At 52.9% G+C, this 10,518-nt stretch overlaps 6 protein-coding genes across 6 annotated transcripts in view; 4 read left to right on the forward strand and 2 right to left on the reverse strand.

Moving 5' to 3' along the window:
* Positions 1-49: 49 nt before the first annotated feature.
* Positions 50-1,787, forward strand: BJX68DRAFT_258824 (uncharacterized protein; the record flags this gene model as incomplete). The annotated part of the gene is made up of 4 exons (XM_071043600.1): positions 50-147; positions 201-697; positions 737-1,196; positions 1,247-1,787. 4 exons carry the CDS (start codon positions 50-52, stop codon positions 1,785-1,787), a joined length of 1,596 nt encoding a protein of 531 aa, XP_070893601.1.
* Positions 1,788-2,078: 291 nt separating this feature from the next.
* On the reverse strand, positions 2,079-4,098 carry BJX68DRAFT_197876 (kinase-like domain-containing protein). Its single transcript, XM_071037513.1, has 3 exons — positions 3,218-4,098; positions 2,639-3,053; positions 2,079-2,577 (listed from the first exon to the last, which is right to left on the reverse strand). Exons 1-3 carry the CDS (start codon positions 3,772-3,774, stop codon positions 2,125-2,127), a joined length of 1,425 nt encoding a protein of 474 aa, XP_070893602.1. The 5' UTR covers positions 3,775-4,098; the 3' UTR covers positions 2,079-2,124.
* BJX68DRAFT_247650 (copper chaperone CCS1) lies at positions 3,964-5,336 on the forward strand. Its single transcript, XM_071041807.1, has 5 exons — positions 3,964-4,030; positions 4,083-4,155; positions 4,215-4,349; positions 4,430-4,989; positions 5,051-5,336. Exons 1-4 carry the CDS (start codon positions 4,013-4,015, stop codon positions 4,945-4,947), a joined length of 744 nt encoding a protein of 247 aa, XP_070893603.1. The 5' UTR covers positions 3,964-4,012; the 3' UTR covers positions 4,948-4,989; positions 5,051-5,336.
* Positions 5,337-6,389: 1,053 nt separating this feature from the next.
* On the forward strand, positions 6,390-8,468 carry BJX68DRAFT_197921 (putative PB1 domain protein). The gene is made up of 5 exons (XM_071037514.1): positions 6,390-6,601; positions 6,661-6,810; positions 6,858-7,193; positions 7,240-8,316; positions 8,368-8,468. The coding sequence occupies exons 1-5, from the start codon at positions 6,587-6,589 to the stop codon at positions 8,395-8,397; spliced, it is 1,608 nt and encodes a 535-aa protein (XP_070893604.1). The 5' UTR covers positions 6,390-6,586; the 3' UTR covers positions 8,398-8,468.
* A 270-nt stretch (positions 8,469-8,738) lies between these two features.
* Positions 8,739-10,502, forward strand: BJX68DRAFT_247660 (putative SNARE protein (Ufe1)). Its single transcript, XM_071041808.1, has 3 exons — positions 8,739-8,953; positions 9,031-9,848; positions 9,913-10,502. The coding sequence occupies exons 1-3, from the start codon at positions 8,831-8,833 to the stop codon at positions 10,151-10,153; spliced, it is 1,182 nt and encodes a 393-aa protein (XP_070893605.1). The 5' UTR covers positions 8,739-8,830; the 3' UTR covers positions 10,154-10,502.
* Positions 10,503-10,516: 14 nt separating this feature from the next.
* Positions 10,517-10,518, reverse strand: part of BJX68DRAFT_247665 (aspartate aminotransferase) — a 2,230-nt gene continuing 2,228 nt past the window's right edge. Inside the window, exon 3 of the mRNA XM_071041809.1 lies at positions 10,517-10,518. This exon is cut by the window's right edge and continues 132 nt beyond it. The gene's annotated coding sequence lies outside the window, so the exon portion shown is untranslated.

The following is a 10,518-nucleotide window of genomic DNA, read 5'->3' on the forward strand; positions in this document are numbered from 1 at the left end:
CTTTCAGGTATATTAGTCTACTCCAGTACACGCTCACTCTGAAGAAGCAATGATTTCGTCCGACGAGGATTCCGGTGACATTGCACCTCAATCAGTTCAGGCAACGTTCCCTGTCTCGATACGCTCGTCAAGACGAAGAAGAAGCCGGTGAGACGCCTACCTTGAGGCAGTACTATGAGCTGCTAACGGCGTAATTTCAGTCTCTCGAGGCCCCCAACTCCGCCATCAGCATGTGAGGAAAGCGCTCATTATCCAGTTTTCAACCCAGAAGACCCTCGACACAATCCAGCTCTCAGAGCCAATGAGTGGGCGGACGATGCGAATGGTCTCTCCCAAGCAGCTCATCCTACCGGGTCAAGGCATTGGATGCAAAGTCTAACAGGAAGGTCTCTACGGCGGGCCCGCACTGGACTACAAGCCCTAAGGTCTGGCTTGCATAGACGCTCCGTCCACCAAACAAGCGATGGCGAGGTTGTGATCAATGGAGTGTGGCATTCGTCCGATTCTGCAGAAGCATCCTCTGACCGACATGAGCGTCGTTTCTCGTCGACTGTATCTGAGGCTAGCACAGAAGAAGACTATGATTTCGGAACCCACCTCTACCGAACTGGCTGCAACTACCCCAGCCTAAGCGACGACATCAATGATATGCATCCATCTCCTCCCACGTCATTACCCACATTGAGCACGGAGGCTGGTAGGCCTCTCACTAATGGATTGTCCCCGACGCCGGAAGATTCTCCGGGAGAAGATTCATCTCCTGTGACACCAGACTCGGACAACCCTCCCCGTGTTGATGCGCATTTTGATGTGCAAGAGGAACAAACAGCCGTGAACCTTGCCACAACTTCTACTTCCACGCCTCCCGATGAAGGATCCGGGTCTCCCGTGGAAAGTTTGTCCAGCATAGGCTCGTTGATATCTGGTATCTCTGATGCGGCAATTCCTCTAGACGAAGCAATGGCGGACCCGCCAGCCGGTGACATTCCGGAAACCTTGGAGCCCGGTGTGCCAGTCGAGAAGACTAATGTGACTTCCATTTCTTGCGTCGCTTCCCCCACTGCCCCGGAGAACCCTCACACTACTCAGACGCCAGACGACGAGAGTGCTATTGAGGAAGAAGCGATAGAACTTCCTGCTAAGGATACATCTGTACCGGAGACCCCGCATACGGATAACATCGCGGATGACACAGGGTCGCTTCATGAAGAGGAAACAGTACTGGAATGTGTAAGGGACCCAACAGACTCAAAGTGTCCCCCGCTGATAAAGACTGGCAGTTGAACAATGTAGCTGTCCCTGAAGCCGCTCCTGGGGACATTGGAGACCTGAATTATTTCCTTACGCTGAATAGTCTTGATGATAGCGATCTCTCCGGGAGCAAGAGCAGTGACGAAGACCCAAGCCCTAATAGTCTCAGTGAGGACGACGCAAATGGACCAATCAATGCTTGGATACCACTGGATAAGGGCGACCGTACGTCTTTGCCGTCATTGAGAGATGAGTATTTCCTTGTTGACGGCAAATCGACTGATCTCCGACCCGACAGGGGCGACAACCCGATAAAAGGAGAGCGAGCATTTTCAGGCGATGGAGGATTGCACAGTGGCCCTGGTCTTGATCGCGCCCTTTCGTTACGGACACAAGAAATTCCCGAAATCATTGGCCCTGGAGGGCCGATGGGGCTTCCAAGCCCACTACCACTTCGAGGGGACCGAGAGGGAAGCGACTCGACAGAAGATTACCTCGTCACATACTCTTTGTTGCACCGGCATTACTTTTCTTGACGTATTTTCGTTCGTTGGTTATGAATCTACCTTTCCGCGATCGTTTCTCCATTCGACCAATATTTGTTGCGGTGAGAACACGCCGCTATGGGGCATATTACTACGGCATCAAGGCTTCTGAATGGTTATGGACCGGAGGCATATTGGCAAACGTGGCTTAAACAGCCATTGATATGGATATTTCCGTTGGCGATATGTGTACTCTGTAGGACAACCTTGAGCCGAAACTTGAATATCAAGGACTAGTTTAATTGAGGGTCAAGCTATCCTCTAGATTCTCGTAGTCTCTTACACCCGGGATGAAGATCAAATGAAATAGAAAGAAGCTCCAAACCGCCTAGCCGAAGCGCAAGGCAAAACCGGCTCCTGTCTCCCCGGCATCCCCACCAGGTTGCCCACCAAATACACTAGCAAAGTCCAGCTTCGGCGCCTCCTGCCCCCTCTTTGGCGCCTCTGGCGTTTCCCGCCTTCTCCTCTTCTCCATACCCGCCTTGGACGGGAAAGTAGGAAACATCTCCTTCGGCTTCGGCCGCGGCTCCTCACGGAAGTACGGATGCTTGAGACACTCGGCGGCCGTTGGTCGCGAAGCTGGATTCAGCGCGAGCAAAGAAGAGATGAGTTGGAGACCGGCGTTGGAGAGGATGGAGAACTTCGAGCGGGGAAGTAGAGGTGGTGTTGTTCCCCTTGGCGGGGCGGAATGTGTAGGTGGGAGGCGGAGTGACTTGGCGTTTGGGAGGGAGCGGAATCCTGGCCAGATTTGGGGTGTTGGGGGCCCGGTTAGGGCGAAGATCTGAGTGGGGACTTGGTTAGAGCCAGGACACGATCAGAATGGATGAAAGGTGTGTATGTACCTTGGACACTTGATCAACCTCATTCTTGCCCTGTAGCAACGGCTCCTTTGTAAGGAGCTCTCCAAAGATACAGCCCAGACTCCACATATCTATCTCCGGGCCGTAGGTTTCAGCTCCGAGGAGCAGTTCGGGGGACCGATACCAGAGCGTCACGACGAGTTGTGTGAGCTTTGGCGGCGGATCGCCGTAGTAGCGCGCCATTCCAAAGTCGGCGATTTTTAGTTCGCCGCGGTTGTTCATGAGGAGGTTGGAGGTCTTCAGGTCGCGGTGCATAATCCATTGAGAGTGGAGGAAGTCGAGGCCGGAGATGAATTGGAGGAGGAGCGTTTTGATTTCGGAGGGGAGGAAGGGCTCGCGCATGTCGTCGAGGAGGGTCTTGAGATCGTGTTCGAGGAAATCCATGACGAGGTAGACTCTGTAGAATGGGGTGAGGGGGGCGCGGGGATCGAACCCCCCATCGGGTGGACGGTTAATCCCGTGTATCTGGTACTTTTCAGGGCAGAAAAGGGTGCGCAGAGTGGAGATGAGGAGGGAAAGGATTCAGTGCAAAGGTATATTGGAGGGTGTTGGGGGGCTCACTCGTCCATTCTGTTGCCCATCACTACTTCACGGAGATAGACGACGTTCTGATGCCGAGCTTCAAGCAGGGTCTGGATCTCCCGCAGACCTGTGACGGGGAATCCATCAGGGGAGTTGTCCATCTTGAGCTTCTTCAATGCGACCACTTCTCCGGTTGCAATCTCCTTTGCCCGACTGACCCAACCGTACGAGCCCTCCTCGATGTGGTTTAATCGCTCGAAGTTGTCCACATGGCGACACGGTCCCCATTCGAACACGGGGAACTGTAGCAAGCTTGACTTGCCCTGATTCGGTTGCAAGTTCACGTCGGACTCCGGCTGTTGCTGGTGCTGCTCATTTGAAAGTCGCCGGCGTTTCGTCGGAGGTGCATCGGCGTCGCCATTGGGGCCGGCATTGGCGGATTGACTCCGCGCTGCCTGTAGTTTGGCCAGCTCTTCCTGTTGTCGTTGCTTCTCAGCTTTGGCTCGTCGTTTCTCATCCTTTTCTCTTTTGCGTTGAGCGGCAATAGCCTCTGCCTCGGAATCGTCGTCGGCCCATCTAGATTTGGAGCTGGACATTGCAGCAGATTGCCGTCTGTGAGGGTGGACTGCGTGAGGTCGAGAAAGGGTCGGAGACTCGGAGTGGAAAAATGGAGCCCATGACGCTATCGGACTGGGGAAGCCGACGGTGCCTGAAGCGTCAGGCAATCAGCCTGTGATTTCAAATCACCCCGCTTGTCCCGCCATCGCCCTTGAACAACAAACATTCTGTTTCTCTACTATAGATTGTCCTTGCTATTGCTAAAGCCGAGCCACCATGATTGAACCATTTCAGGTATGAAATCACTCGACGAATCGCGCTCAAACAAGGAGACTGACGCAGGTAGACGACCTTTGCGGTTCCGATGAGCTGTGAGAGCTGTGTCAAGGACATCTCTCAGGCATTGAACCAGCTACAAGGTATGAGTCAGACATACACCTATCGAAATTTAGCTGAAACATCTGGATCTTCCTTCTAGGCGTCAACAAGGTCGAAGCGAATCTCAAGGATCAACTCGTCTTTATTGAAGGCACCGCGCCACCCAGCTCTATCGTCACAGCTATCCAGGGCACCGGTCGAGATGCAATTCTACGAGGCAGCGGTACCTCAAACAGTATGTCGTTTCCGATCTACAGGGCTGCGCCTCGCTTTGTTTCATTACTTCGACATCAGCTAAGCTTTGGTGGATGATAGGTTCCGCAGTCTGTATCCTCGAAACACACTCAACGACAGTCTCCAATAAGGTCCGAGGGTTGGCGCGCATGGTTCAAGTATCGCCTCATATGACGCTGGTTGATTTGACCATCAACGGATTGGCGCCGGGCAAGTATTGGGCCACAGTACGAGAGGCAGGAGACATCTCCAGAGGGGCGGAGTCTACCGGCGGCATTTGGGAGGCGGTGAAGTCGAAGCTTCTTGGGGCTGACGCACACAAGGAGCCGCGTGGAATCTTCGGCAGCGTGGAGGTGGATGCGAAGGGGCGAGGCAATGTGTTTTTGGACCGCCCGGTGGCGGTTTGGGAGTTGATTGGGCGCAGTATGGTGTTGTCTCGCGGTACGGAAGGCCCGTTTCGGCGCGAAGATTCCAATACCTTGGTAGGAGTGATAGCTCGAAGCGCCGGGGTGTGGGATAACGACAAGACGGTGTGCTCCTGTTCGGGCAAGAGTGTATGGCAGGAGCGGCAAGAGCAAGTGGCTCAGGGAATGGTTTGATACCAGCGGTCCGCCGGCCTCAAGATGGTGAAGAAAGGGGGCCCTAACCTTGCATGAGTATTGAGATCTTGATGATACCTAGATGTGATGATGTCAATGTATACAATGAACTGATAGACCAAGAGTCTGTTTCCCACGGAGCATCCTAAACCGAGTCATGCGATGCTCTTAATTATTTGAAGATTTGATCACTGCAAGACTTGACGGTGACGGTTCGAAAGATATCTCTCGGCTGGTTCACATGATCGGGGCCAATATGCAGGAAAGCTGCACACAATCACTACGGTGAGATACTCCGTACGAAGAAGGGACCAAAATTCCCCTCATTGATTTTTTTCGCAGAGCTCCCGATCCGAGGCTAGGATTGTGGCATGCATCAATCAGAGGGCAGAACAGGGCTGCGGCGTGAAGCAAAGGCGCTACAAGGCCTATCACGGCGGAAACCAGCCTCAGGGAGATCGCGCAGAAGCGCCGTGGCGGGGGCCGCTAGAAACTTAGTTTCTGTCACATAATTCACATCTCTGTCGAATCGCATCGGGGCCCGTTTGCTGAAAGAAGTCGAACATCATGTGGCCTGAAGAATGTCGAGAATACAATCAGCTTGTGGGTGAGGGTGTGGAACTGGCTCGGGTCGGGCCTTGACCGGATTTCAGTATATGTTTGTTCGCTATAAACATGGGCAGGGATGTACACTGTAATATCGACTATATTGAAAAAGCAGAAGATTGATTACCGCATTGAAAGGCCAAGGATCAACGTGCTGCACTGTGATGAATTCCCCCTGCATCGGCCATTCGCCCATCACCAATGATTATTGCATCTGCAGAGTCTCGACTTGCTGGGCGGTTATTCATTCAGACCGACCACTCCCCTCTCGCCGCTGGTGCTCGTCTCTTTTCTCCCTCTTCTCCAGCCCCTCTCGATCCATCGAGTCCATTCAATTCTTCTCGCTAGCCGCTGCATCCCTGCTGCACCCTTTTCTGACTTCTCCTTTCTCAACATTTCCCACCCTCTCGGTTTCAGGTACCAACGGCCTGGACAGCGTCGAGTTCATCGCGCAAGGCACAATAAAAGGAATTCTCCGGTCCTTTCTCTCTTCTTGCTGCTGGGTTGATCTCGTTTTTAAAGTTCCCTTCTCGTCTGAACTTGCCAATCGCTGTCAAGCGGCTGGTGCGTCTTAATTTATGATCTAAATATATACCCGATCTATCGCTTCTCTCCACCCAACAGGATCACTAAAACCATCCTTCGGCTCTCGCGCATGGTCCGTCACCAACTTGCTTGCTTGCTTAATCTGTCCTTGATTGACTGATTCCACGCCGAGTAGTGGGCTCACGCCTCACGGCCTGATATTCTTGCCATCCTCCCCGTGCCATTCATCCAAACTCTCTTGGCCCGCTCGACGCTCGCCATCTGCCCACCCGATCCCCTCCCCGTCACATCCTTGGCTGTTGGTTGGCGCATACATATAACTGCTGCGTGCGGTCCGGGAAAATCGCCAGCGTTTCCCCTGCCAGTTGGCAAATAAATTTCCATCCAGCCGGTGTCAGCCAGGTATTCACGACGCGGGGGACAAACAAGTCGTCGCTTACCCAATCCCTATACATAAGACTGCCACTGGCACTGGCAACGCATTGAGATGTCCCTCAAGCAAGTATGTCGACACTACTGCAACCCTATCTAAGTCACCCAGGCGTTAACAAAAAGTTGCAGGAAATCGAGACTTGGGTGCAGGCCCTGGAGCATTTCGATAACCAGGAATACGAATTGGCCCTGCGAGCCTTTTCCGGCATTGCCGACACCTCGAGGATTCTTTTCAATTGCGGGGTCATATACGCCACGCTAGGTGAACATGAGAAAGCAGTATGTTATCCCCTTCGATATCGATGAGATGAAACTAACGACTACAGGTCGAGTGCTACCAAAGCGCTGTGGGATTGGACCAGTATCTTGCTATCGCCTACTTCCAAGAAGGCGTGTCGAACTTTCTTCTAGGAGACTTTGAGGAGGCATTGGCGAATTTCAACGACACCCTGCTATATCTTCGAGGCAACACCTACATCGACTACGAGCAACTAGGCTTGAAGTTCCGCCTGTACTCTTGCGAGGTCTTGTTCAATCGTGGACTATGCTACATCTATCTCCAGCAAATTGGCCCCGGCATGAAGGACCTTGAGTATGCCTCGAAAGAGAAAGTCACGCCTGATCATGATGTGATAAATGACGCTATTAAGGAGAGAGCAGAAGTGAGTACACACCCAGAGTTCCCCTGAGCCACGCTAAAATATATAGGGCTACACTGTCTTCTCCATCCCGGTAGGAGTCGTCTACCGCCCCAACGAGGCAAAGGTAAAGAATCTCAAGGCCAAGGATTACCTCGGCAAGTCTCGTGTGGTAGCTGCAAATCGTCTTAGTACACCCGGGGAATCAGCCGCGAGAGGTCCAGGCGATGTGCCGTTTGCCACGTCACACCTAGTCCAGAAGAACCTGACGAGCCGCAGCCGCCAGCAGTCCGAACCACCTATGAATCGAAACTTGTTCCCTCCCACCCCTCCACCTGATACCGATAAAGCAAGCCTCAGCTCATCTGGCAGTGCTGGCGGAGCAACAGCCGTTCGCCCTGTACCCAACAAAGCCCTACGACCACCGAAACTAGACTTAGATCGCCCTGGAGCCCAGCCCCCTCAGATCAACGGACACACTACGGCCGCACAGGAGAAGTCTCGGATAGGCACGACACGAACGGCTTCAGAGCCGCGCGGCCCATCAGCCCGACAGCCCCGTGCATTTGCGCCAGAGCGACAAGCGTTCCCTCGGGAGAGCTATGGCCACCGCAGAGGAGGAAGCGACGGTCTGGGACTGGCACCCAATGGTTACCCAGAAAATGCGTATGGGGCGTACGGAGTATATGGAGCGTATGGAGAAGCAAGAGCGATGGCTCTCGCAAATGGAGGGCGCCCTTTCCACCAAGAAGGGTACATTGATGAGGAGGAAGAGTACGGTAGCTCGCCATGTGACGGGGAACTAGCGCCAGATGCAGGGTTCGAGATCATGGGTGCGAGGCAACGGACACGATCACACAGCCGCGGTCCAGCCCGCGGTTACTCTCGTCGGCCGGAGGTGCGCAAATTCCGCGTCAAGGTTCATTCTTCCGAGGACACACGATATATCATCATTGGGCCGACAATCGAGTTTCCAGAATTTGAGGCGCGGATTCGGGAGAAGTTTGGGTTCCAGATGCAGCTGAAGATCAAGATGCAAGATGAGGGTGATATGATTACGATGGTGGACCAAGAAGACTTAGACCTGTTACTCATGGCGTCACGGGAGATTGCACGACGAGAAGGAAGTGAAATGGGAAAGATGGAGGTATGTGTCTCACGCTGCATGTTTCTGAGCTGTTGACTAACTGGATGGCAGATTTGGGTCGAAGAACGTCGGATGATTTGATGATAGCGTGTTATACCCTGCATGTGTTTGTTATATTAGCATTTATACCCCATAATGATACCACTTTTACTTAGTTCTTACTCGAGCTGCGAGTCATAGTATGCTCCTCGTACTTGGTAAGAATATACGTTTCATACTCGTAGGGGACTGGTCTTCCATTCCTTCTGCGGAATCAAAGTCCGAGTCTCTGGGGCCTGGAGGGATTTACGGCCCGGTGGGGCAGTACATGATACAGTCTCATCGATAATTATCCGAGCAGCGTGGCATGAGAACCTGGGGTACATATTGGGAGCCGTGTATGTAGGGCACGGTGCAGATCACGGGATCGGCGCCAACCTTCCAGCTCAGCATTTACTCCGACTCTCCACCCCATCGACGTCAACGTCAACGCCAACCGAATTCCTCCCCAAAGCATGATTCGATAGCAAACACAATGACCGACCTGACGCCCACATTTACCGATCTTCTACACAGGGAAAACAAATCCCTTTCCTTAGCCACCCGCCCGCTCACCACCGAAACGGCCGATGAATTCCTCAAAGAAGCGTACCGCATCGTTCGTCTTCCCCGTACTCCTCAAACAAACAATCTACACGCACAATTGAACTGACAAATCGTCTCACCTCTCTATAGAATACACACATAACCTCGCTCCTATCATACCTACACAAAATCCGCCCGTCATACCTAAGCATCTCGGCCCACTCCAGCACCACAAGCAACAACAGAAACAAACCACACCATCGCACAACCCTTTCCACATCAAGCGCCCGCGAAAAAGAAACCCTCTCTCCAACCGAACTCGACAACATCACAACATCCACCTCCTCTCTCCTGCACACGCTCTCCTCCTCAATCTCCAACCTCTCCAGCGCCGAGTCCCTCCGCCAGGAAACTTACTCCACGCTCCTCGACAAGAAGTACGGACGGAAGCGCTCGCGCGCCTCGAATCTGCTCTTCCAATGGGCGTCGGGATCCTCGCCGCTCTCTGAGGGGCAAGGCGACGGAGCTGCAGCGGGCGGGAAGAAAGAGGCGCAGATTGTCGATGAGCAGCGTGAGGAGTTGCTTAAGGGGGTGCGGGAGAGTATATTGTGGTTCTTGAGGAGGCAGCTGGAGAATACGATTGAGACGCAGCGGGAGATGGTTGAGAAGAGGATTGAGAGGGCGAGGGAGAGAGAGAAGAGTGTCTTGTACAAGGCTTCTACGTCGGACACTGCTGGTGCTGGAGCTGGGGCCCGGGGTCGGACGGGGAGTACCTCAATCTCTGCGCCTTCGGCGTACCCTGATGCGGGCTTCGAGGGCGAACCCATGCCAGTGGGGAAGGGTGCGGTTCTTGATGAGGCTGAAGTCGCGGCTATCGAGGCTGAGCTTTCGCCCGAACAGCTCCAGCTATTTGCGGAGGAGAACGATTCGATGGTGCGGTACTATGAGGATACCCTCAGCAAAGTCCAGTACGTTTTCGCACACCCTCTTCCTCAAGCTAACAGAATGCTAACCATAATCGTCCTGCGATAGAAACGCCGAAAAATCCCTCCTCGAAATCTCCTCCCTCCAACAAACCCTCGTCACCCACCTCTCCACGCAAGAAGAATACATCGGCCAACTCGTCTCCGACGCCTCAAATACAGAGACGAATATCGGACGCGGAAACAAAGAGCTCAAGCGCGCGACGGAAAGACGCAGTGCAGCGCAGGCTGTGTTCTGGGGGACGGTGGGACTGTGTACGTGGTTGGTTGTCTGGGATTTGATTTTCTAGAATGGCACAATCTAGAGAGATGAATTTACATCATTACGACGTATATACGTAGAAGAGAAGGCAATATCTTGTCTCTATGGAGAGAGGAAAATCTATCATATTAGATTCGAGATTCCAGTTTTGTCCCTGCAAAGTTCCTTTTATCTTTCGACCGATTAAGACCTGTTTATGAACCGAGCATGAACCGACCGACAGACCGACCGACCGCTAAACCTGAGTAGTATGTAATGTAAAGTGTGTGATATAACGGGGTAGTAGTAGTAGAGGGGAATAATTAAACCGAAAGCCGAGAAGATCCAGTTGAGTGGAATGAGATGCAAAGAGAATCAACCGAGGTAAAAAAAAAAAAAAAAAAAAAAAAAAAA

The sequence above is a fragment of the Aspergillus pseudodeflectus genome (assembly GCF_044049435.1).
Source record: "Aspergillus pseudodeflectus strain CBS 756.74 chromosome Unknown BJX68scaffold_73, whole genome shotgun sequence".
Lineage (NCBI taxonomy): Eukaryota > Fungi > Ascomycota > Eurotiomycetes > Eurotiales > Aspergillaceae > Aspergillus > Aspergillus pseudodeflectus.

Excerpts from the sequence above, each read along its gene's own strand:
- BJX68DRAFT_197921 (XM_071037514.1), top strand. Across the intron at positions 6,811-6,857 it reads TAGGTGAACATGAGAAAGCA|GTCGAGTGCTACCAAAGCGC; the intron begins GTATGTTATCCC and ends TAACGACTACAG. Across the intron at positions 7,194-7,239 it reads CTATTAAGGAGAGAGCAGAA|GGCTACACTGTCTTCTCCAT; the intron begins GTGAGTACACAC and ends TAAAATATATAG.
- BJX68DRAFT_247650 (XM_071041807.1), top strand. Across the intron at positions 4,156-4,214 it reads GGCATTGAACCAGCTACAAG|GCGTCAACAAGGTCGAAGCG; the intron begins GTATGAGTCAGA and ends TCTTCCTTCTAG. Across the intron at positions 4,350-4,429 it reads AGGCAGCGGTACCTCAAACA|GTTCCGCAGTCTGTATCCTC; the intron begins GTATGTCGTTTC and ends GGTGGATGATAG.
- BJX68DRAFT_197876 (XM_071037513.1), bottom strand. The coding sequence starts at position 3,774 with ATGTCCAGCTCCAAATCTAGATGGGCCGACGACGATTCCGAGGCAGAG. Across the intron at positions 3,054-3,217 it reads ATGGGCAACAGAATGGACGA|AGTCTACCTCGTCATGGATT; the intron begins GTGAGCCCCCCA and ends CCCATTCTACAG. Across the intron at positions 2,578-2,638 it reads AGGTTGATCAAGTGTCCAAG|ATCTTCGCCCTAACCGGGCC; the intron begins GTACATACACAC and ends GTCCCCACTCAG.
- BJX68DRAFT_247660 (XM_071041808.1), top strand. The coding sequence starts at position 8,831 with ATGACCGACCTGACGCCCACATTTACCGATCTTCTACACAGGGAAAAC. Across the intron at positions 8,954-9,030 it reads TCAAAGAAGCGTACCGCATC|AATACACACATAACCTCGCT; the intron begins GTTCGTCTTCCC and ends ACCTCTCTATAG. Across the intron at positions 9,849-9,912 it reads GATACCCTCAGCAAAGTCCA|AAACGCCGAAAAATCCCTCC; the intron begins GTACGTTTTCGC and ends GTCCTGCGATAG.